The 25,433-nt window shown below is 49.3% G+C and overlaps 2 protein-coding genes across 2 annotated transcripts in view; one reads left to right on the top strand and one right to left on the bottom strand.

Moving 5' to 3' along the window:
• The window catches only part of LOC115302292 (WASH complex subunit 1-like), a 9,063-nt gene extending 571 nt beyond the window's left edge, over window positions 1-8,492 (bottom strand). The window contains exons 1-2 of the mRNA XM_029952234.1: window positions 8,305-8,492; window positions 4-290 (exon numbers count right to left, since the gene is read on the bottom strand). Coding sequence (XP_029808094.1) covers window positions 4-290; window positions 8,305-8,492 — 475 coding nt within the window. The remainder of the gene's footprint in view (window positions 1-3; window positions 291-8,304) is intronic.
• On the top strand, window positions 8,276-25,433 carry RPAP1 (RNA polymerase II associated protein 1). Its single transcript, XM_029951798.1, has 25 exons — window positions 8,276-8,329; window positions 9,119-9,373; window positions 9,691-9,839; window positions 10,084-10,173; window positions 10,855-10,975; window positions 11,729-11,950; window positions 12,825-13,004; window positions 14,023-14,138; window positions 14,412-14,510; window positions 15,561-15,662; window positions 15,890-16,057; window positions 16,314-16,499; window positions 16,620-16,754; window positions 16,854-17,024; window positions 17,544-17,701; window positions 18,139-18,297; window positions 18,422-18,623; window positions 19,058-19,167; window positions 19,453-19,645; window positions 19,860-20,012; window positions 20,257-20,399; window positions 20,981-21,737; window positions 24,436-24,612; window positions 24,756-24,815; window positions 24,928-25,433. The coding sequence occupies exons 2-25, from the start codon at window positions 9,193-9,195 to the stop codon at window positions 25,075-25,077; spliced, it is 4,182 nt and encodes a 1,393-aa protein (XP_029807658.1). The 5' UTR covers window positions 8,276-8,329; window positions 9,119-9,192; the 3' UTR covers window positions 25,078-25,433.

Raw genomic sequence — 25,433 nt, 5'->3', positions numbered from 1 at the left:
GACCCGGCCGCCCCATGCTCCGCCTCAGCGCCATCGGCGGCGACGCCGCACCATGCCGGGCCCGGCCCGCGAGCGACAAGGGAGGAGGGAGGAGGGACGGAGGAGGAGAAACGAGAGAGGAGGGCCGCGGGAGGGGCGGGGGCCAGTCCGGGGGAGGCGCTGGGGCCCGAGCCTCAGAGACCCGCGGGCTCAGCGAGTCTCGGCGACCGCCGTCAGCAGCGCGGGGTCCCCGGGGCCGCTGCTGGGCCACCGCGCTCCTTCCACAGCCGTCGCCGCCGTCGCCGCCGCCGCTGATTCATGTTCTTCTCCGAGCCGCCGCCTCCTCCCCAACCAGCCCGCCCGCAAGCCTGAGCTCGTACCGCCCCCCCGCGGAGCCTCGAGCGGCTCGCTCCGAGCGCCTAACCTGCTGCCGCCTGCCCGGCCGGCCCCCACCCGCTGACCTCCCCTACCGCGGCGGCACCCCGGGCCAGCTTCCCCAGTGCCGACCCGAGGATCGGCTGGCGCCGGGGTGGCACAGCCAGCCACGCCCCTCCTTTCCCTAAACACACTCCAGCACCTTTTCAAACCTAGCACTCCAGGTCCTGCCGTCAAACCTCGCTAGAGCCTCTACCGCACCCCAACTTCTATTCAGGCTCTGATGCCATAACCTAGTCCCCCCTCTCAAGACATAAAGCATCTCAGTCGCCTAGATTCCCAACCATCAGAGGCTTTGAAATCGTGACTCAAGGCTATCCCCACTGGACTTAACTAACACACCTTCGTGCTTCCTTGAGCCTTTCACCCAAATTTCTCTGTTCTGTGCTCCATTCCCCACCTCTTTATCTCCAAAAACTTGGGCCTTGGGTCTTGAGTTTTCCAAGATCTTTTTGGTAATCCTCAGGTTTTCTCTGACATCCCCATTGCTACTCTACTATAGGCCAAAGCCCAATGGTGCATATCTTTTGGGGCTATCCTTCTTCCTAGTTGTTTCCTCTGCTTCTATCCCCCATTCCCTAGGACATGGTGTGAAAGTTGGCCATATCATCCCAGTATCCAATAAAACATTAGCTATTATTAGTAGACCACCTTGCACACAGTAGGCATTCCATAAATAAACAGACAGATGCCTGTTAAATTAATGCATAATTGCCTTAGAGCTTGGTCTGCCCCACAACCAGTAAACACGGGGGTGGCTGTGCCCAAAGACATCCTGTCAGGCAGATACAGAGCTGGTTCCAAATGTAGCCTGCTAAGTGTTCCCCTCCCCTTGCCTCTACCTGTCCCCTGGAGCCTAATCCAGAGGGCTTTTCCCAGGAGTCCTGAGTAAGGAGGAAGGACAAGCCACTCTGCCTCCTGTTTCCGGCAGCCACACTGGATCTTATCAGGGATTCTCCTGAGCAGCAGGGGCCTGCCTCTTCCTCCGCTTGGCCCCATCAGTGCTTGCTTATTAATTATACTAATGATAACAACAACAGCAGGGCTGGTGGCAGCCTCAGACCCAGCTGGGGGCGCCCCCAGGTGGCAACACTGGAAGAGATTCCAGACGGGCTGTCAGACTTGGTTGCAGGGGCCTGAAGTCTGGTTTAGCTGAGCACTCTGCTAATTTTCTCGGGTACGGTGTGTGGGCTTGAGGACCCTTAAAGGAAAAGACTTGCTCCATTCCAGAATCCACAGCTTCTGAGTTTGGGCTGGGTTGGATCAGGGGAGGCAGACAGCAGTCTGGGGCTGAAGCCAGGTTCTCCAGGGCCATGCAACTGCGACTGCGGCAAAGTGGTTGCTGCAGCTCTACACTAAAGCACTTGTCCCTCCTTGAGTCCATCTCCCCCCACCTCTCCGTCTCCAGGGGATTTCAAGTTTCCAGTGAAAGCCAGCCTCCTCCTATTGACTCTGGTTGACACTGGAAAAACCTCTCTCAGAGGATGTTGAATCCAGAGCAGAAACCCAACCTTCCACTTTCTTTTCTCCCCTCATTACCTCCCCATCATTTCCCAAACTCTTACACGGAATGCCAGCCTAAGGACCATCCTTTGCCATCAGTCAAAATAGGCTTCATGAATGCCACTGCATTCTGTACTCACAGCCTTGACCAACTTCTGATCTCAGGTGCAGCCCTCAGGCACATCTCTGTCACCCTTGGGCAGCACACTTTCCATGTGGGGCCAGGAGCCCTGAGGCCCTGCTTCCTCTACCCCTGCTTTTGAATCCTTATCAATTCTTAGTATTTCTATTTACAGGGTAGGTGGGACTGTGGGGTCCTGGTTTTCTCACTTGCCAGCTCCCACATAGAATGCTTGCTTTCCTGAGCCCTCGCAACCCATTCTTCTCACCTAACTACCCCATCTCTCTCTCTTTCTCTCTCTCTCTCTCTCTCTCTCTCTGTATCTCTGTCTCTCTTGGCATGGAACATGCTTTAAGCGTATGTGAGCAGGTGTGATTTTGTGGAAGAAATGTGTAGGTGGGTGAGAGGGTGTACATTGTGATGTATGAGGGAGGGTGTGCATTTGTGCAAACTCTAAATGTGACTGACACTTTGTGGGTGGATGGGGAGAATGTGTGTGTGTGTGTGTGTGTGTGTGACTGAAGGAGGTTGGTGCCTGTGCAAATTCATGCCTGCAAAATCTCCCTTCCTTTCATAAATGCATTGCTTCAAAGGAAACTAATCAAATCAACAGGAAATGTATTTGACATAATGCAGGAGCAGCTGTCCCAAGAGTTCCTGTCCTCAGAACAGAACCAAAGCCAGCTCTGATCTATCCCAGGGGAGGAAGAGGGGCCACAGAAAGAGGAAGGGTCATCAGCAAGCATTATTAGGGATGGAGCTAGGTTGGGCTGTGGCATCTCCCTACTTGGGTGAAGTAAGTTATTTGCCCACTCTGCCTTTTATGATCCAGGACTGCTCAAGAACACCAGGGATGGAGGGAAGACACAGACAAACCTGGAAATAAAAACCATCTGCCCATAGAAGCAGAACTCCCTGATGGCAATTGCTAGCAGTTTCAGGAAGCAGCTGCTTCAGCTTCTTTTTCAAAGTTAGGACCTTCTCCTCCTGTCCGCCCTACTCAGACAAGGGGGAGCGTGGACCGAGAAGTAACCAAGGTAAGCCATGGGGTCAAGGTAGTCTCCCTGCCCTGTGACCAAGGACCCATTATTTCCCAACTACTAACAAAGAATGGACCCCTGGGACCCACTGAGAGTGGGAAATTCCACTTAGGGAGTGGGAAGGTCACAGACTGTGCTCCCCATCACCTTAGAGAAGGCAGGGAGTCCACTCCAGGGCATGGAGGAAAAATGCCTGTAGGTGTGATGTCAGTTGCACCTGCAAAACACCCCTTGCCTGACACTCCTGAGTCAGAAACAGTGCTATTCCTTGCCCAGGTGAGGATGAAGCAAAAAGGTAAATCCCTAGGAGAAACCAAACTTTGATGTAGCATCACAGAGGGACAGAATTTTTCCCCAAAAGGAAACTTAGAAGGTGGGAAGAGAGCAATAAGTTTGAGGTTTCTGAAACTGCAGATGGGTCTAAATGTATGGAAGAAAAAAATTTTTCCTCTTCAAAATTTCATCTCGGGAATCTCCCTGAAAGGAAGAGTTCCATATGTGAGTAAGGGCCCTTGTCAGCTGACAAAGGAAATATATGTGTGAGTCTCAATGTATTTATTTGAATGCCCTATATCTTGCTGTCTGTATTTCTCTTTTTGGTCTTCTTTAACTACAACCTGGCGAGTGAGTTTTTTAAACTTTTTATTATGAAATATTTTATACATATACATGAGTAGAGACCAAAGTACAGTATAATCCCCAATGTATTAATCAGTCCACTTCAGTGATTATCTTAGTCAATTGTATTCTATTGTCCCAGTTTTTGTTGTTTTCCTGGAATTCTTAAAAGCAAATCTTAGCCATATTATTAGTTTCAGCTATAAATATTACACAGTGTAGCAGGCTTAAAAAAACCTCATCCATATATAGGTTCAGTTGGCTACATATAGAAATATTTATAGATATATGCATATAACTATATACAGATATATTTCCTTTGTCAGTTGAGAAGGGTCTAAAAGCAAGATACCCCCGTAGCAATGAGCATACCTAGCACCCAAATTTTGGTTTCTAATCCCATTTCTCATTAAAAAGAACCAAGGAGTTTTGGACAAATGGCTGATTCCAGGATTGGGGCATGAAATATACAAAATGATCTCAGAGCATCTTGTAGTGCCAAAAAGAACTGCTCAAAAATCCAAACCCAAACCCTCCCCCATCCTCCCCACACACAATGATAGTGTCTATCAAAGGGTCAGATTTTGAATAAATAAGTTAATGGGGAGCATAGACAAATCTTCCATGCAGAAGAATTACAAATAACTCATGTAGACACTCCACCCTTAAGGAGAGGTCAACATCAACAGTGGTAGGTCATATTGATAGTAGGTGCCCTTGATGTAATATGATAAAAATAGCATTTCAACTCTGTGGTCTTCTTCCCCAAAACCCACAACCCCAGTGTTATCATGAGAAAACCGTCAGAAAAACCCCAAATGAAAGACATTCTATACAATTCTACCTGTACTACTCTGTCCAATTCATCAAAAACAAACAAAAGTCAACAAAACTGTCACTACCAGGAGAAGCCTAAGGAGACATGACAACTAAACGTTCTTATGGAACAGAGAAAGGACATTAGGGTAAAATTGAGGAAATCTGAATAAAATATGGACTTTAGTTAGTAATAATGTGTCAATATTGGTTCATTAATTCGAACAAACGTACCGTTTAACATTAGATGTTAAAAACAGGAGAAACTGGGACACCTGACTGGCCCAGTGGGTAGAACAGTGACTGTTGATCCCAGTGTCCTGAGTTCAAGCCCTACATTGGGTGTATACTTTATTTTAAAAAACTGGGTGGCTAAGTTGCTTGAGCAACTGACTCTTGACTGTGGCTCAGAGTAGAAGAATCCTAGGATTGTGGGATGGAGCCCAACATGAGTATGGAACCTCCTTAAGATTCTCTCTCTCTCTCCCTTTGCCCTTCTCCCTACCCCCTCTCTCTCTCTAGAATAATAAAATTATAAATTAAAAATGGGGGGTGTGCCTGGCTGGCTCAGTTGGAAGAGCGTGTGACTCTTGACCTCAGAGTTCTGGGCTTGAGCTCCACATTGGGAGAGATAACTCAAATAAATAAATAAACATTTGTGTGGTTTTTTTTTAATGGGGGGCAGCTGGCTGGTTCAGTCAGTGGAGTGAACAACTCTTTTTTTTTAATTTTTTTAATGTTTTATATTTATTTTTGATACAGAGAGAGACAGAGCATGAGAGGGGGAGGGGCAGAGAGAGAAGGAGACACAGAAATAGAAGCAGGCTCCAGGCTCTGAGCTAGCTGTCAGCACAGAGCCTGATGCTCCAATCCACGAACGTGAGATCTGACCTGAGCTGAAGTCGGAGGCTCAACTGACTGAGCCACCCAGGCACCCTGAACAACTCTTGATCTCAGGGTTGTGGGTTCAAGCCCCATGCTGGATGTAGAGATTACTTTAAAAAACTTTTTGAAAATGAGGAAACTATATTTGGGGTAAGTGGAAACTCTTTCCAATTTTTCTGTAAGTCTAAAACTATTCTAAAATAAAGTTTATTTTTCAAAGAAACACATCCATACCCAATAGTTTTTTTTAAATCCTTAGTATCATATAAAACCCAGTTTGTGTTTAATTTTTCCCAACAATCTCAAAACAAAATCATCTTACATTAGGTTTGTTTGAATAGGGATCCAAACAAGGGCCATACATTTCATTGATAATCTCTTATGTATTTGTAAATCTACTAAGAGTTTCCTCCTCTCTCTTGGACATGAAATTTATAGAAGCTGGGTCATTTGTAGAATTTTCCAAAATTTGGGTTTTGTTCATTGTATCTTTGTATTATCATTTAACATGTTCTTTTAGCACCCATATTTCCTGTGGATTAGTAGTTAGACCTAGCTGCTTCACTAGATTCAGGTCCAATTTTTTGGCATGAAACTTTCTTGGGAAGTGTTTTGTACTTCTAATTTCATCACATCAGGAACACAGTATGTCCAGTAGCCTCACTTTTAGTGATGTTAAGATTTGTCATTCATAAGCTGGCAACCTGATTCATCATATATAAAATCCTCATCAACCTTTTGCCTAACCGTGTTATTAAGTTTATTTATTTATTTTGAAGGGTGGGGGGAGAGAGAAAGAGAGAGTGTGCAAGCAAGGGAGAAGGGCAGAGAGAGAATCCCAAGCAGGCTCTGCACTAACAGTGCAGAGGTGGGGCTCGATCCCATGACCCTGGGATCATGACCTGAGCTGAAATTAAGTATCAGACACTTAACCAACTGAACCCCCTACCTAATAATTTTATCAGCCATTAATAACCATTGCCTGGAGAGATTATTTCATTAGTGGTTGCAAACAATGATTTTCTACTATCATTCTTTCTGCATTTCTGGTTCCAGTTCCCCTCCCTCACTCCCCATAACTTCTGACTCGGCTCAGGACTATTTTGGACCCCAAAGATGGTTAAATGCTAGTAGCTGAAATTTACTGCTGCATTTGAGACCAAGGGAACTAAAGAAGGATTCCATAGAATATTTAGAAATTTGTTAAAAATGCAAATTCTTGGGTACTATCCAAGACCCTAATGAATCAGAAACTCTTGAGGGTGAGGCCCAGTAATCTGTTTTAACAAACCCTCAAAGTAATTTGGATGCCTGCTAAAGTTTAAAAATCAAGGGAAAAAAAAAAAGAAAGAAATTAGAAACAAAAAAAAATAATAAAATAAAAAAATAAAAATCAAGGGGATGGGGCACCAGGTGGCTCAGTCGGTTAAGCGTCCGGCTTCAGCTCAGGTCATAATCTCATGGTTGGTAGGTCTGAGCCCCGCGTCAGGCTCTGTGCTGACAGCTCAGAGCCTGGAGCCTGTTTCGATTTCTGTGTCTCCCTCTCTATCTGACCCTCCCCTGCTCGCGCTGTCTCTCTCTCTCTCTCTCTCTCAAAAATAAATAAAAAACATTAAAAAAAAATCAAGGGACTAACACTGGCTGCCCCAAGGTGGCCTTAAATCAAGCAATGGTTTACTAAGGTCCTATGTGCATGTCAATATGCTGGGTGCTAAGCACAATGGATGTAAAAAATAGGGCCTGGTGCCCCCAAGGAACTCAGTCTATTTAAGAGAATAGCACATATACTTGTGGAAAGGTGACCAGTGATGGTTAATAATTGGCAGCGCATCCCCAACAAGCCACACAAATAGTGCAGGTGTTAAGATTTCAAGGAAAATTCAGTGAATAGATCTGGTTGGCAGAGGTTTTAGAGTTCACTCCATCTAGGCCTTTAAAAAAATTTTTTTTTGATGTTTATTTATGTTAGAGAGAGAGACATACAGACAGAATGTGAGGGGGGAGGGGCAGAGAGAGAAGAAGACACAGAATCTGAAGCAGACTCCAGGCTTTTAGTGGTAAATACAGAACCCTACAAGGGGTTCGAACCCATGGACCACGAGATCATGACCTGAACCGAAGTCAGACACTCAACTGACTGAGCCACCCAGGTGCCCCACTCCAGCTAGGCCTTAAAGGGAGAGAAAGACTTTGGGAGTAGTGCGTGTGAGAGAAGAAAGGGAGTTTTTCCAAGAAGAGACACTGCCCTGAACTGAGGGAGGATGCTCACGAGGGGAATCATGAGGCTGTTTTCCTTTGTCCTCATCACCGTCACTGCTATAGTGTTTCTTTCCTTAAGCCTTGCCTTTCCTTTTACATGCTTACTTTCTTGCTCACCCATAAATCCACTGGGGAGGTCACCTTGGTCTGTGCAGTTTTCTGGATGCTGCCCACGAAGTTGGGTGCTGGGTTTAGGATGTGATTATTCAGGCTGGGGAGTGCAGAAGGGCGTCTAAAGTCCTTTCCCTCTGTCACGGTATAGTGTGTGTAGAAGGGCCTGTGCCTGCAGTACATCCAAAGTATGAGTTTTCTCAGTGTTGGCACGGAGCTTACGTGGTGGGGTAGTGCAGGGCAGGGAAGGCCGTGCATCTTCCCGCTCAAGGGTCTGAAGTGCAGGGGTGCCTGGCTTGTCTCACCCGGAAGAGCACGCGACTCTTGACCTTCAGGTTGTGAACCCGGGCTCCAAGTTGGGCGGAGAGATTACTTGAATAAACTTTAAAAACAAAACAAAACAAAACAAAAAAGGGTCCTGGGCGCCTAGCAGGAAACCCCAGAAGGGGTGGAGCCAGGCCACAGGGAGGCGGGGCTGGGCTGCGGGGCGGATGTTCAAATCAGGTGGCGGCGGAAGCGTGGTCCTTGCGGGGCAACATGGCGGCGCCCAAGCGATCGTAGGGTAAGTAAGGGGATACGCTGGAGAAACGGATTTCAGGGTTCCCGGGGAAGGACTCTGGTGGAGGGTATCCAGCTCCTTTGTCCGAGTCTCCCTGAATGTATTTGCTCTGCACTGGAGTGGCCGCGGCCTCTTCGGTGTGGAGATCCCGGCCGCGGCCCACCATCCGCCGGCTGCATAGGCTGAGGCTCCGTGATTTCTTTGTTGACTCGAATGGTCCAGGAGTGTCCGCGACCGCAGAGCCGTGGGGGCCTTTGTGGGGCCCGACAGTGTACAAGTCTTGTACTTCTTTGGTGAAGTTTTTTCATAAGTGTTTTTGTTCTTTCAGAGGGATTGTCAGTGACATTGTTTTCTTAATTTCATTTCCTGATTGTTCTTTTTGCTGGTGTATGAAAATACAGACGACTTTTATGTTTTTTACAGCCCAAGGTTGTTGTTGTTGTTGTTGTTTAATTTGAACACTTTTAGGCCAGGCATGTTCTCTCCGCTTTGATACAGAATCACTCCCTGGTATGACATTTATCTGCCTGTCTCCTGATGGCATTTTCCTTAGCTTCCCTAGCAGTTGTTTGTAAGAATTTTTATATACACAGATTGTAAACCTTAAGTTGGCAGAAATATTGTTGTCAGGCTGATGACATCCGGGAGGACCAAATAGGTGAGGGATGGCCATAAGGTGTGAATGAGAAGAAATGAGTTGACATGAACCCAAGAAAAAAGCGTCTTCTCTGATGCACAATAAAGAGAATCAAGATTCAGTTGCAGAGGGCCCATCAACTTTATTGCTTGTAGGTGTAAATGAGAGAATCGCCACACCTAAGCAGTGCTGGAAAGAGTTGCTCTAGAGAGGCAGCTGGAGTGTCAAGATGTTGTCCAGACCAAAGCCAGGGGAGTCGGAGGTAGACCTGCTGCGTTTCCAGAGTCAGTTTCTTGCAGCTGGTGCAGCTCCAGCAGTACAAGTGGTGAAGAAAGGAAGTAGAAGAGGTGGCGACACTAACCTGGACCAGTCGGTGCTACAAGATCATCGGGACGTGGTGACGCTGGACAGTGAGTGGTTGTGGGTGTCAGGCTGAGAAGGAGAGAGGATATGACCTGAACGTCCTCTCTCTCTTCCTGATGTGGCTGGATTTTTCCCCATTATTATTTCAGACACTGCATAACCTCTGTTGCTGCAGCCCCATTTTATACATTGCAGAAACTAAGGTTCACAGAGATTAAATATCTTGCCCAAGGTGACACAGCTTGAGCCAGAGCCCCATAGCAGCTACCTTTCTTTCTTTGGCTTCCTCCTGCACTCAGTCTCTTCCTGGGAAGGTGTAGGTATCCTCACATCTGGGTTGTTGTTTTTTTTTTTTCTTTCCCAGATCTTCCAGATTTGCCCCCAGCTTTGGTTCCTGCTCCCCCGAAGAGAGCCCGACCCAGCCCTGGCCATCCCCCGCCTGAATATGAGGACCCTGAAGAGAGGCTGAACAGGCATGATCAGCACATCACTGCTGTCTTGACTAAGATCATTGTGCGTCTCACCCTTATTGAATGGGACAAGGTGTCCTAGGACAGCAAGGATATTTGGGTGGGGGTGGTGAGCCTTATGAGTAGAAGGTGATTCAGAAAGGTGGGACTTTATTCCCCTGCAGTCAAAGTAGGTTCATTACTTCCTAAAGAAAGAGATGCTAGTCATACAGAATTGAGGCTAGAGGGATAGTGTGCAGCCTGGGGGAAGTTCAATATCATCGCTACTTTGTTCTTTGTTGCTGCAGGAACGAGATACGAGTTCAGTGGCTGTGAATCTGCCTGTGCCCAGTGGTGTTGCTTTCCCTCCTGTGTTCCATCGCTCACAGGAGAGACAGGTAGGCAGGGTACTTGGATGGTGCTTAGGGGACATTCGGGTGAGCCTTATAGGGCCTCATCCTTTTTTTCTTTTTTTTTTTTTTTTTTTTGAGATAGAGACAGAGAATGTGAGCAAAGGAGGGGCAGAGAGAAAGGGAGAGAGAGAATCCTAAACAGACTCTGTGCTATCAACACAAAGCCCAGCGTGGGGTTTGTGGGGCTCAAACCCACAAAATGTGAACTCATGACCTGAGCTGAAATCAAAAGTCAGACACTTAACCAACTAAACCACCCTGGTGCCCCATAGTGCATCTTCCTCAGGCAGAAAATCTGAATAATGATAAGTAACTCATTAAAGCAGCACCATGCTAAGCACTTTACATGCATTACTCAATCCTCATCACAGCTGTGTAAGGTAGGTATCATCCCCATTTCCAGGTGAGAAAACTGAGACCCTGAAAAGATAAATAACTTGTCTAACACCACACATCTAATGGATAGAGGAGCCAGAAATCCAACCCGAATTTGTTAGACTTCAAGACCTGTCTTATAGAGCCCTGCTTTTTGTGAGAACTAGGGTTGTGACCCTTGGTTAAGCAAGACCCTTTTTATCTCTTTGTTCCAGTGACCTTAGTAAACATATTGAGAAGAGAATGGGGTAATGACCATCAGTGACCTGGGTTTTCTTTTTTGCCCTATAGGGGAAGTCAGCAACATCTGGTAAGAGAAGCATCTTTGCCCAAGAAATTGCAGCAAAGAGAGTGTCTGAAGCTAGGGTCCCACCAGTTAGAGAAGCTTTGTCTATCCTGGATCCGCCAGAGGGTAAGCTGAGGTTGAGAAGGCTTGGGGTCAGCCTATTTGTAATACACAATCATAGTGTCACCTTTGGGTATACATCTTCTCCCCCTCAAATATGAAGTTGTATTTATTTTGTGGGGGAGAGGGAGAGAGAGAATCTTAAGTAGTCTCCACCCAGTGCAGAGCCCAACACGGGGCTTGATCTCAGGATTGTGAGATCATGATCTGAGCTGAAATCAAGAATCAGACACTTAACTGAGCCACCCAGGCAACCCATGAAGGCACATTTAGATCACATTTAAACCATTGAAGAGGAAGCTGTCCCTTATCCCTACATACAGTATTGGGTATGGATGGCTTGGGTCCACATCTGAGTCTGAATCTTAGGTGCAGGGAGAGTAAAGGCCATTCCTTTCAGGAGAAAGGAAAGAAACAGAGATCTCTGGTAAAGACTGTAAGATAAAGATACAGGCCAAGATTCCTTTAGTGATGCAAATTATTAGCAGAAGAGCTGGAGGCAGGCTTCTGGAGGCAGATGACTTTCTGGAGATCCAAGAGAAGAGTCAGAAAGTAGGATATTTCTTAGGGAAACATCCCTCAGAAAGGGGAAAAATTAGTGGAGAGGTCACCACCCAACCTGTGTTTGTGTTTTAGGGTGTGGGGGTGGGGAGGGCCCTCACTCTGTGCCTGGGAAATCTCTGGGGCCTCCATCTGTCTCCAGGCCTAATGGGATTAGGCCCGGGTGACGCAGTGAAACTAATCCTACACTTCTTTCAGGTGCTGTATCCTGTGAAGCACTCATACCTCGGGAGCAGGGCCCCCAGCCTCCACAGGGCAGCTACAGCTTCCAGGGACCCCATCTAATCACAGGGAGGGGGCTCTGGGGCCAGGATGCCATGCAGGAAGCCCAGACCATCCATGAAGAGAACATGGCGAAACTGCAAGCCATGGCTCCTGAGGAGATCCTGCAGGAACAGCAGCGGCTGCTAGCTCAGCTCGGTATGCTGTAGCAGTCTTTGTGGCTGAAACCAGGCTAGGAAGGGACTGCCACTCACTGATGAAGGCTTACTGTGAGTGCCAGGCTTTTTGCTGAGTACTTGAAGGCATTATTCATTCTGTCCTCAAACGGTTCCTGTAAGAACTAATTTCATTTGCTTATGGAAAAAAAATCTGAGGCTCATAACTTGAAGAAATTCTCCCCCAGGTCATGTGGCTGGTAAGAAACATGGATGAGATGTAAGCCCATATGTATGAGGTCTGACAGTCCCTGCTTTTAACCACTGTACTGTGTATCCTGTACTACTCTAGCGTAATGTACTCAAACGTAATGTATTCTAGTGTAATTTAGCTACGCTTTATCTAGTACAGCTATGACATGTTCTATTATATGATACTGTAGTTTGCTATACTTAGTTTCTGTTCACCAAAACAGTAGCACCAAGTCAACCTTGTTCCAGCATATGTATCTAGCACCTTAATAGAGCATATACAGATTAGGTTCAGTAAATATTTGTGCATAAATTAGCTGGAAGAGAGGGAAATTGTTCTCCTGAATGCCTTATCTTTGGCCCTAGTCAGCATTCATTCATTTATACCATAGCCACTCACTTTGGGCCTCTGACCTGGAGCGAAGCACTGGGAAAGGTGGAAACCTGGGCCAGGGGACTGTGAAAGATGGGGAGAAGGGTTGGTGGGCAGGTCCTAGTGACAGGTGTGGGTCAATGAAGCCTCAAGAGAGCCCAGGGGTTCAGGCCAGGAAGCGGCTCGTCCTGGCCTTGGCACTCATAGGCAGATAGTATTCAGCAGGTGTCAAGTCTATATGAGGCTGGAGAGGATCCCCCAACACCCACTGTCCCTTCCACCTCTCTCCTAGATCCCAACTTGGTTGCCTTCTTGAGGTCCCAGAGCCACACCCATGAGCAAGCAGGCAAGAAGGCCATAGAGGAGCAGAGGCCAGGAGCACCCTCTGTTGAGGTCACTGAAGAGGAACGCATTGTGCCAACTTCTGCAAGTGAGCCCAGGCAGGAAGATGAGCTGGAGCCAGAAGCCCCAGGTTTGGAAAAGGGAGATATCTTTTGGGGAATAAAAGTAGAGGAAAGTATCACTTCTAGGCTTGGCAGATGGGAAAAGAGACAATCTTCTCTGTCCTTGGACATCTAAAATTAATATTCCATTACCATCTGGAAATCCATCTTCATTTGCTAATGCATATATTCTTCCTGCATATGCTTCCTGTTTTCTTGCTTTGTTGCCACTCCTCACCCTTCCCTGGTAAGCAGCAGCTGGGCATGATGGCTGAATGGCCCCTCCCCCAGCAGATCATCTCCAATAGGCTTTTGCAAGAGTTGCCCCAGCTCTGGCTGTAGCCACCCTACAGTTTTCTACCTCTGCTGTCATTGTTGTGGGCAAGATGGCTGCACCAGGGTGATGGGAGAAGAGTCTGACGCAGGTCTTATGAACATGCCAGACCTGACGCAGAGTGGCCAGTGGGAGCACTCATTTCCCAGGACCTGGGTTATTTTATTAGTGATTAACAAAAGAGGAAATTGAATTATGGAAGCCAGGAACCTCCTGCCCCTCAGTGAGCTCCAGGCCAGCTGAGCAGGTTGGGTGGGGGTTGGCGGAGAAGGAAGGGGTGTCCTGGGTGTGTGTTTCTGTATCTTGCCCTGCAGAAGCAGGATAGCTGTCCTTTGTGGCCCCACTCCCCTGCTTCTTAGGAAGGTCGGTACCAGACTGTGTTGTCCTCGATATATATGGTCCTCCCTTCTTCCTCTGCTCCCTCTCTTTCCTCTTCCTTACCTCCTCCACTTTCTCTTGCCCCTCCCAGCAAATCCTTGGGGTGAACAAGGGGCTAGAGCCCTGGACTAGGAGTGCTCTGCCATATCTGAGAGATTTGCCCAGTTCCCAGGGGTTCTAGCCACTGGGCCGTGCCACTTAACAATAGCTGAAGGCAGAGGCTGCCAGACTCTTGGGTAGAGAAGCATGTGGCAACCGCTGGGTGATGGCCAGGACCCCAGTGGACCACCCAGCTGAGCCCCTTAGGATTTACTACTCTGCTTCCATCTCCCCAGCTCTGGCACCACCTGTGACACCCCACAAAGAATGGCTGCACATGGACACTGTGGAGCTGGAGAAGCTCCAGTGGACCCAGGACCTGCCCCCACTCCGGCGGCAGCGGACGCAGGAGGTGAGGCGGGCCAGCTGGCCTACAGGGGGTGGAGTGGGCTGGAAGTGAGGCTCTTGCATCCATGACTCAGGCCATTTTCTTCCCTGGAGCTGGAGAAACATTTCTTCTTTGCGCTTCTCCTCTTCTCCCACCACCCGGCCTGGCCCCTGGGGCCAAAGGAGTTCTATTTCTATTCAGGGGTAGAGTCCAGACTGGAGGCTTGGGAAATAGGTGAGTGGGTATGGGGAAGTTGCTACTGTTCCCAGCCCATAGTCTTCTTTCTCTTCCCGTTAGAGGATGCAGGCCCGATTTAGTCTTCAGGGAGAGCTTCTGGCCCCCGATGTGGACCTACCCACCCATCTGGGCCTGCATCACCATGGAGAAGAGGCAGAGGTGAGGCATGGGGCCCAGGGAGGACTGGGCAGCTCTCGGCAAATGGAAAAGGACCTCTGGTCATTTGTCTCAGACCTTCTGTGTACTCTGTTCCAGTTCTCAGCCTTGGTGTCCATAGGTTATTAGGCTCAAACTGTTTCTCCTGGTTCTTTCACATTCCAATCAGTTGCCCAAACTTGACAGGTCTATATTGCCTCCTCTGAGGCTTTTTTTTTTTAATTTTTTATGTTTATTTATTATTGAGACAGAGAGAAACAGAGCACGAGTCGGGGAGGGGCAGAGAGAGAGACACACAGAATCCAAAGCAGGCTCCAGGCTCTGAGCTGTCAGCACAGAGCCCAATGTGGGGCTCGAACCCACAAACTGTGAGATCATGACCTGAGCCGAAGTCAGATGCTTAACTGACTGAGCCACCCAGGCGCCCCCTCTGAGGCTTTCTAAAGAAGAGCCTTACTCCCTCTTACCTGCTCCGTCACCATGTCTTCCCCTCTCTCAGCATGCCATCCATCCCTCCTGACTGCCATACTGATTCCTTCTGGCCCAGTTCAGACTGTGCTGTGCCTTGGAATGTTTCCTGATTCCCTTTTGCCCACAGAATAGTCTTGGCTCCTTAGCTTGGCAAGACAGTCCTTCGACACTCTAGCCCCACTGCCCCTATACCTCAGCCTCCCTCACTCCTGCACCATTCTGAAGCCCTTTCGCCAGGTATGCTGTGTGCTCAAGGACCCTCAGGGCCCAGTTCTTCAGGCCATCGAAGCTCTACCCATGCACTAAGACCACATCACTTTTCCAGACCCCCCTTCTCTCTCTCCTCTTCTCTTGATGCAAATTATACACTGATTACTGCATTCCTCCCTGTCTACCTTATGCCATGATTACTCATGTGCAAGTCCCCTCATGTGAAGTTTGGGAATCCATGGAGAGCAGAGGCAAGGGATATCACTTACTTACCTTGACAGCTAAGAGAGTGCCTGGAATGTAGGGGTGTTTGTGTATTGGTTGGGGGTGCTGCACCGTGTCCTGGCTGCTGATTTCTTGTCCCTGCCCCAGAGAGCAGGGTACTCCCTGCAGGAGCTGTTCCACCTGACGCGCAGTCAGGTGTCCCAGCAGAGAGCACTAGCGCTGCATGTGTTGGCCCAGGTCATCAGCAGGGTGAGTGAACTGCTGGCCCGTCCTGCCTGTCCCCACACCTCACCCCCCAACTGAAGACTTCCCCACCTCCTGCCCTTTTCATTCTGGCCCTGTAGCCCATACAGTGACTCTCTCCAGGCCATACTGGGAATGGAATAAACCCAGGGTCATAGGTGGGCAAGTGAAGGCTTTAGGACAAAGACTCTGTAACATCTACGTCTTCAGCAAAGTTTTTTCTTGTCCCTAAGGCTCAGGCTGGCGAGTTTGGGGACTGGCTAGTGGGCAGTGTCTTGCGCCTCCTCTTGGATGCTGGTTTCCTCTTCTTGCTACGCTTTTCCCTGGATGACAGAGTGGACGCAGTCATTGCAGCTACCATGCGGGCTCTTCGGGCTCTGCTGGTGGCTCCTGGAGATGAGGTACAACTGGATAAGAATAGGGATTTAAGGCTTCAGGTTCCTACAGCTGGTCATGCCCTCATTGCCATGCCTTTGCCAGGCAGAGCAGAGAATGGGATGGTAGCACCACCGCCTTCTTCTATGGGCCCCAAAGCCCAGCAGCCTTGCCTTTCTGTTCTGGGTGGGTGGCTGCTGCTGCTGCTGCTGCTGCTGCTGCTGCTTTTTCTGGGCCTGACTCCTTCCTCTTCTTCCCACACCCTTCTCTTTCCTTTGTCAGGAGCTCCTCGATAGCTCCTTCTCCTGGTACCAGGGAGCTTTGACGTTTCCTCTGATGCCCAGCCAGGAGGACAGGGAGGACGATGAGGATGAAGATGAAGAGTCCCCAGCAGAAAAAGCAAAAAGAAAGAGCCCTGAAGAAGGAAACCGGCCTCCATCTGACCTGGCCCGACATGACATCATCAAGGTAAACCTCCTGGGGCAGCTGCACCTGTCCCCGGACCTCGAGGGCAAGCACATCATAGGCAAGAGGGGTCATCAAAGCCTGGGACTCAGTTGCTTTTGGCCCTGGGTTTCTGATTACCAGGGGCTTCTGGCTACCAGCCTGCTGCCACGGCTGCGCTACGTGCTAGAGGTAACCTGCCCACCCCCTTCTGTGGTCCTTGACATCCTGGCTGTGCTCATCCGTCTGGCCCGGCATTCTCTGGAGTCAGCCACAAGGGTAAGAACAAGAAGGAGACAAGGGATGCGCAAAGAGCCTAGCTGACCCCGCTGCTGACCCTCAGCCTCCCTACTTCCCTTTTCTTCCTGACTCCCACAGGTTCTGGAGTGCCCTCGACTAATAGAGACTGTGGTTCGAGAGTTCCTGCCCATGAGCTGGTCCCCCATAGAGGTGGGGCCTGTCCCCAGTATACACAAAGTACCCTGTGCCACTGCCATGAAACTACTTCGTGTCCTGGCCTCGGCTGGTAGGAACATTGCTGCCCGGCTGGTGAGCAGGACAAAGGTCGAGGGATGAGGGGCTTAATTTAAGACAGGGCTGGGTTGGGGGCTAAGCATGGCCTCTGGACTCAGTAACTTACTCATGCCATCTTCCTCTTCTGATTTCTGATCCAGTTGCTTAGAAATGCAGTTGGAACCACCAGCCAGAAACCTAGTCATCTAGAATCTAGTGTATCCTATAGGCCTACTGTACTTTCATTATCTGAAGGGCCCAGACCAAAAGAGCCACTTACAGATGGGCAGCCATCACCCATAGCCAAGTAGCCCTAGAAAAGGTACCCAGCAGGTGCTTGCTAAAAAGAAGGGTGGGAGGTGCAGAGAGGGAGGAAGGGTGGAGTGGGAGGGAAGGATGGATGAGACCATTTCATCCTGGCCCAGAGTTAAGACCCTGTAGCAAGAGAGTGGTCTGGAACAGGGTTGCGTTGAGTCAATTTCCATAGTAAGAAAACCCGAGACTGCTTGGGCTCCCACTGAATCTAATGCTCAGACTCTGCCCTCTCACCCTCAGCTCAGCGGCTTTGATCTCCGGAGTCGCCTGTGCCGCTTTATAGCAGAGGCTCCCCAGGAAATGGCCTTGCCCCCAGACGAAGCTTCAATGCTGAGCACTGAGGCCTTCCGTCTGTGGGCTGTGGCTGCCTCCTATGGCCACGGTAGTGACCTTTACAGGTGAGGAGAGACCTCTCCAGTTCTGCACTCTGGCCTAATCTGATGACTCAGCCTTGCTTAAGGTTTCAAGCTCAGAGAGAGGGTAAGGATGAGGAAGGGGATTCTGGGAGGAATAAAGAAGCCTGGGTGCCAGGACTAGGCAGAGGACGGTAGAACAAAGCTGAGTTAACCACATTCTGTGTTCAACAGCCTGAGTAGCTTGGTGAAATCAGATTTAAATCTCCTGTTGGGAGGAAGCCTGGAAGGTCTACCTCATTCCCTTCAGCCTCCAGCCTTCCTTCCCTCTGAAGCCTTCCAAGAGGGCCCTGCCCTGGGCCTCTCTCTTCCAAGACTACTTAACCAGACTGCAGGTCCCTGGGGCAGTGCCCTACTTTGTGTCTTCTGTCTCCACATCCAGTGTCTTTGGATACTGAATGGCAGTAATTGTTCTCCCCCAGGGAGCTATACCCAGTGCTGATGCGGGCCCTGCAGGCTGTGCCAGAGGAGCTCAGCACCCAGCCCCCTCAGCCCCTGTCTGTGCAGCGGATAGCCTCCTTGCTCACTCTGCTCACCCAGCTGACCCTGGCAGCCAGTAGCACCGCCAGTGAGCCCAACAGGTAGGTTATAGCTTTGAACTCCAGGACAGGTGGGAGCACTCCTCCAGAGGGAGAGGGAGGGTAGACCTTATGGGGGAATCAAGACAGCCAGACCTTGACTGTGACCCCTTTGGCACTCCTGTAGTGACTCTGCTGAGGCCAGTCGGTCGGCCACCCCTTCCTTGATCACTTGGACACAGGTGTCTGGGCTCCAGCCTCTTGTGGAGGCCTGTCTAAGACAGACCTTGAAGTTGCTGCCCAGATCTGAGAATTGGCATGCCCTAGGCCCAGTGCCCACTGCCTGCCTGCTCTACCTGGATGCATACTACCAGGTCTGGAGCCAGCAGGTGAGTGTTGCCTGCCTACTTTCTCCCATGCCCTGTATGCCTGCTTGCATCTTAACATAGTGCCCTGTGTCTCCTTCTCTGTCTCTACCTCTCCACTCCCACCGCCCCTTCCACCTTTTCCCACTCTCCGCTTTTCCCTCCCACTTTTCTTCTTCCTTCCCCCTCCATATCCATTGGAACTGTCAAAAGGCTGTCTTGGTAGGAACCAGAGAACCCCAAGCAGCAGTTCTGTCTCCCTGGAGACTTCGTGCTGTGAGGACAATGGATGTTGGGGCAACCTCAAGGGCTTTTCTCTCTCCAGAAGGGTCAGAAGGCAGAAGCCTGCAAACACTGACTCTGAGGCTCTTAAGAGTCATGGTCTTGGCCTGGGTACACAGGGTCTAGGAGAATGCATGTCCTGGGCTGTCAGCTCAGTGAGTCCCTTGGTCTTCTAGCCAAGCCTGTGCCCAGAGGATTGGCTTCAGGATATGGAGCGCCTTTCAGAGGGGCTGCTACTACCCTTGCTGCACTCACCCACTCTGGGCAGCCTATGGGATTCACTTGGGTATGTATTTTGTGTGTATGTGGTTGAATGGTGGGGACAGTAGGGAGGAGGTGGTTTGACTCCCTATGGGACTCCTAAATCTAGCTCCTTGGCATCCCAAGTAGGACTTCTCAGCCTGAAGGAAACCCGAATCCCTAGTAGGCAGCACTTGAGGGCTCTGAGGAATGTGGGTCCTGGTCCATATAGCCAGGTTCCTATGGGCATTGGTTGCAACCCACACAGCTTTTTCCCAGCCTGGTGCACATCAGGCCAGAGCCCTCCTCAGCTCCTTCATTTTGCCTCCAGGTGCTGCTCCCCTCTCTGCAACCCGCAGTTCTGTGTTCCAGGCCCTGAAGCTCTCCCCAGCCTCGTGTCACTGGGCTGCACAGGACGCTCCTCTCTCAGTCTGGCTGGCTCAGCCTCACCCTTCCCATTCCTTACTGCCCTCCTCTCTCTCTTAAACACCTTGGCCCGGATCCACAAGGGGCTATGTAGCCAGGTGAGACCTAGGTGCCTAGTTAGAGGTTGGGGGCTGGGGTGGAGGGACAAGATGAGAGGAGTCAGAACAAAAGGGTGAGGGTTTTACTTGAGGCAGAGAGGTGTCTCTTGCCAGCAGTAATTTCTCTGAGTTTGGCTGGGGAGGGGGCAGCCACCTGGGAAACCCCAGGAGAGATCAGTCACCTTTAGATCTGAACAAGTTTGCATTTCTCCAGCTGGCTGCCGTATTGGCTGCCCCAGGACTCCAGGACTACTTCCGTCAGTGTGTGGCTCCTATGGCCGCCCCACAACTCACTCCCTTCTCTGTGTGGGCCTTGCACCATGAATACCACCTACAGTACCTGGCACTCACCCTGGCCCAGAGAGCGGTAGGTATGCCCCAACCCCATCCCCACCTCTGTCCACACTCCTCCCTGTGCCGAGATATCCCCACCCAGCTTGTTTGGAACCTGTGCTGCTTCTGTTGGCCCTTGCAGTTCATCCCATCCTCTAGATGCACCCAGGATCTGTGCCCTTCAGCATATATCCTCTTTGCATGGACCCTCACTTCCTTTTGTTCTGTCCCCTCTCACATCCTACCCACCGTCCTACTCGCTGCTCTTCTGTTCATAGGCAACAGTCCAGCCAGTTCTGGCCGTCAGTGCCGCCCTCCATCATAGTATGGTGTTGGCTCTGCTGAGCCGACTGCTGCCTGGAAGTGAGCACCTTGCCCACGAACTACTGCTGAGCTGTGTATTCCGGCTGGAGTTCCTCCCGTAAGTCCAGGGTGGGCGACATCAACTCAGCCCTTTGAGAGGCTGCTATGGCTATTGACAGCACCCCTGACTTTGGAGCCAGGATACCTGGGTTTAATCCCCTTTCTTGCATGGATTGCACTTTACCTATCGGAGCTTCTGTTTTCTCATTAGTAAAGTGAGGATGAAGATATTCATGCCAGAGAATTATGAGATTTCAGTGTGACTGTATGGCTAAAAATGGGTGCATAAACTAGCTATACTTGAGTAATAGCTAAGTTACTGAGTGCTGATTTTGTGTCTGGCTCACCTTAAGTGTCTGTCTGTATTTTAAGTGTTTCACTTGTACTATGAAATAAGTATTATTACTATCCCCATTTTCCTATGAGGAAACAGCACAGAGAAGTTCCTTAAGCCTGCCCCTAGGCAATTGACCTTACTATCCATTCTCTTGACCTACACACACAACATAGAAAGCGATTAGGGGAACAGGGAGGAGCAGGATTGGACGTAGGAACCTCTGGGAAGCCCTGGAGAGCTGGCATGGTGTTCGGAGTGCCATGATTCAAGCCCTCATTTTTGGCTTTTGGGTTCTATTGCAGGGAAAGAGCATCAGGTGGTCCAGAGGCAGCTGACTTCTCTGATCGGCTGTCCTTAGGGAGCGGCAGGGACTCTGGGTGTGGGCGAGGAGCTCTGCTGGCTCAGGCCTGCCAGGACCTCCCCAGCATCCGCAGCTGCTACCTGACCCACTGCTCTCTGGCCCGAGCCAGCCTTCTAGCCTCTCAGGCCTGGTACCGAGGGGAGTTACGGCGAGTCCCAGCCCTGCTGCTCCCTGTGCCTAAGGAGCCACTGCTGCCCACTGACTGGCCTTTCCTGCCATTGATCCACCTCTACCACCAGTCCTCAGACACACCCTCAGGGCTCCTTCCTGCTGACACCGTAGGCACAGCTATGCGGGCTCTGCAGTGGGTGCTCATCTTGGAAAGCTGGCGCCCCCAGGCCCTCTGGGCTGTGCCTCCTGCTGCCCGCCTGGCACGGCTCATGTGTGTGTTCCTGGTGGACAGTGAACTGTTCCGGGAGACCCCAATACAACGTCTGGTGGCAGCTCTCCTTGCCCGCCTCTGCCAGCCTAAAGTCCTGCCAGACCTCAAGCTGGATTGTCCGCTTCCTGGCCTGACATCTTTCCCTGACCTCTACACCAACTTCCTGGAGCATTTTGAGGCTGTCTCTTTTGGGGACCACCTCTTTGGAGCTCTGGTTCTTCTTCCCCTGCAGCGTCGGTTCAGTGTCACTTTGCGCCTCACCCTCTTTGGAGAGCATGTGGGAGCCTTGCGAGCTCTGGGCCTGCCTCTGAGCCAGGTACTTTCTCAGGCCAGCACAGCCTGTACTGGCCTTGGGGGTGCTCCTGAGCAGCGGGCAGCTTTGGTGGCCCTCAGGTTCCTTATCTCACTTCTTGGAGATTTAAGGAGATTAAGAGAATCCATGAAAGGGGTGTCTGGTGTGGATATTATTAACAAGCTACAACTCGCTGTTCGTGAGATGCTACAATCTCAGATAAGAGACGTGCTAAAAATCAAGGTAGTTCTAAGTTATTCAGATTTTAGGCATTAGGTCAGGATTCAGAAAAAGGAAAGATCAAAGTGGGCTTCCTATAAGCAGATGGCTTTGGGGAAGCGTGGGAATTGACCTGGGCACTGAGGTTGGATAGAATTTGGATTGTTGAGGATGAAGGACAGAATGTATCTAGTGGAGGGGTGCCTGGCTGGTTCAGTCGGTTAAGTGCCTGACTTGATTTCAGCTCAGGTCGTGATCTCACAGTTGTGAGATTGAACCCTATGTTGAGTGTGGAGTCTACTTGGGATTCTCTCCTCTCCCTCTCGCTGCACCTCCCCAACTCACAAGCTCTCTCTCAAAAAATAAAAAATAAAAGAATGCACATAGTGGAACAGCATCAGCAAAAGCTCAAGGGCAGGAAGGAAATAACAGGGTATATTCCTTCCAGGGTAGGAAGAGGGAGGAGTCTAGAACAGATTTCAGTTTAGAAACTTGTTGGAAACAGGCTGATAAAATCTTAGAGGGCCTCAAAAATCAGGCTAAAGGGTTAAACTTATAAGCTCTAGAGAGTCAGTATTTTAAGGTTTGGGTTTTAATTTTCATTGTATCTTATTCTGGTAAACTTTTAATTTTTTCGAATGTTTATTCTTGAGAGAGAGAGAGAGAGAAAGAGAGCACCAGCAGGGGGAGGGGCAGAGAGAGAGAGGGAGACACAGAATCTGAAGCAGACTCCAGGCTCTGAGCTGTCAGCACAGAGCCTGATGCAGGGATTGAACCCACAAACTGTGAGATCATGACCTGAGCCAGTCAGACCCTTAACCAACTGAAACACCCAGGCGCCCCTAAACTTTTTTTTTTTTAAGTTTATTTTAAAAGAGAAAGGGGTACCTGGGTGGCTCAGTCAGTTAAGCGTCCGGCTTCAGCTCAGGTCAGATCTCACGGTTCATGGGTTCGAGCCCCGCATCAGGCTCTGTGCTGACAGCTAGCTCAGAGCCTGGAGCCTGTTTCAGATTCTGTATCTCCCTCACTCTCTGACCCTCCCCTGCTCCAGCTGTCTCTCTCTGTCTCTCAAAAAATAAATTAAAAAAATTGAAAAAAAAAAAAAAAGAGAGAGAGAGAAAGAGTAAGCAGGGAAGGGGCAGAGAGAGGGAAAGAGGGAGAATCCCAACAGGCTTGACACCATCAGCACAGACCCTTACATGGGGCTTGAACTCATGAACCATGAGATCATGACCTGAGCCAAAATCAAGATTTGGACTGTTAACCTACTGAACCACCCAGGTGCCCTATTCTGGTAAACTTTAAATATTTTAATAAATATATATTTAACATGCATATAAAATGTAAGTATTTTATATAAAAAAAGAAAAAGAAAATATATATTTAAGGATTAGTCTTTTTATGTGCATATATATTTTTATAAAATTTGGATCCCTGCGTAATGTTTTCTTCACTTAAAATTACATAAGAGTTTCTTTCCCTATCATTAAATATTCTAAGAAATCAAGATTTTTTATTACGTAATAATCCATTGTGTAGGTGCATCTGTTTATTTTATCACCCCCTTGGTGAGCATGAAAATTGTTTCTAATTTTCTGCTATTTGAAGTAACACTATGATAAACTTTATCTCTTTCTCTCATAACCTTTTTTTATGTTTATTTTTGAGAGAGACAGACAGTGCAAGTGGGGGCGAGGGGCAGAGAGAGGGAGACACATAATCTGAAGCAGGTTCTCAGCTCTGAGCTGTCAGTACAGAGCCTGACATGATGCTCAGACTCAAGAACTGCAAGATCATGACCTGAGCCAAAGTCAGATGCTCAATCGACTGGGCCACCCAGGCGCCCTAATCATTTCTTCTTTTTTTTATGTTTTTATTTTTTTTAAGTAATCTCTACACCCAACGTTGGGCTCAAACTCAGAATCCCAAGGTCAAGAGTTGTACATTCCACCAACTGAGCCAGCCAGGTGCCCCTCTCATAATCCTTTCTGCATGGAATTGAGTGATTTTTTTAGAGAGAGTTATTGGTCGTAAGAAAAGGAACTTTTGAAAGATTTCATAATTGAGCAGTTGAATGTGACGTTTTAAAAGTTTTAAGTAGACTAAAGTGGGCGCCTAGGTGGCTCAGTTGGTCGTGGGTTCGAGCCCTGCGTCAGGCTTGGTGCTGACAGCTCAGAACCTGGAGCCTGCTTCCTGTTCTGTGTCTCCTCTCTCTGCCCCCCCCCCATGTTCTGTCTCTCTATCAAAAATAAATAAAACATTAAAAAAAAATTTAGTGGTAGGCAGTAGAAATTCAGTACTGCTTCTTAGTTTCCCAGTTTTCCCTGCTTCTCAGTTCTCTAGTTTTTAACCTCGATCCTTGTGACAGGCAAGAATGGATGTTTGTCCAGGACCTGATCTCTGCCCTCAGGATACAGTCCATGTGACCATCAGCCATCAACCCTGTTGTCCAGTGACAGAGATTCCACCCTCACCTCAGCGTGTCTCATTCCTCCTGTCACAGTTGCTTGTGTCCTTGGAGTACTATACAGAGCCTCCTGAAGACAATCTGGCCCTCCTCCAGCTCTACTTCCGGACCCTGGTCACTGGTGCACTCTGTCCACGCTGGTGCCCTGTGCTCTATGCTGTGGCTGTGGCTCACGTCAACAGTTTCATCTTCTCCCAGGACCCGAAGAGCTCAGTAAGTAATATCCTGGTCTCCAAAGGGAGGAAGGGAGACTGCAATTGAGCTGCCTCTGGGTCATCTGGGGAGATGACGGCCAGACAAGGCCAGTGATGGGTACAGCCCTTGACCCAATGCCCCCATCCCTGTTCTGCCTCTAGGACGAGGTAAAGGCTGCCCGTAAGAATATGCTGCAGAAGACTTGGATGCTGACAAATGAGGTAGGGTGGGGCACATCCTGGAGGGTGGGAAGACAGTAGGTCTTGGGGCACAGAGATGTCATCTCAACAGGATCTCACTACCTATTTCATAAAGTTTCTGCCCATTTTGCAGGGTCTCCGGCAGCACCTTCTCCACTATAAGCTCCCTAATCCTGCCCTCCCAGAAGGCTTTGAGCTGTATCTCCAGCTGCCCCCTCTGCGTCAGCAGTACCTCCAGAGACTGGCCTCAGGGATGCTCCAGAATGAGGTATCAGTGACCTAGTATGGCTGCTACAGATGAAGAGATGGATACATGTCCTGGGGTTCACCAACATGGGCCTGGCCAGATAGAAGGGTTTTGTGGCTTAAGGGTGGGCGGGAGACAAGGGAACAAAAGGCTTGCCTTCCTAGGAGCAGGCTGTGTGAGCTTTTCTGGAGGAGAGTGAGCCCTCCCATCATATCCTGATGTCTGAAGCTCAGGATCTGATCTGTATGGGAGTGAAGGGTGACTTAACTACTTACCCCTCTCTTGGAGACAAGACAAACTATGTACCCCTCTCCTCCTTCCCCTCCCCCAGACCAGATATATAAATGCTGTAGATGTGTACTGAAATAAATATTTTTTGTATCTCCTGAGAA

The sequence above is a fragment of the Suricata suricatta genome, chromosome 9 (assembly GCF_006229205.1).
Source record: "Suricata suricatta isolate VVHF042 chromosome 9, meerkat_22Aug2017_6uvM2_HiC, whole genome shotgun sequence".
Classification (NCBI taxonomy): domain Eukaryota; kingdom Metazoa; phylum Chordata; class Mammalia; order Carnivora; family Herpestidae; genus Suricata; species Suricata suricatta.
The sequence above is the reverse complement of the archived record's forward strand: the minus strand, read 5'-3'. Positions and strand labels throughout refer to the sequence as shown.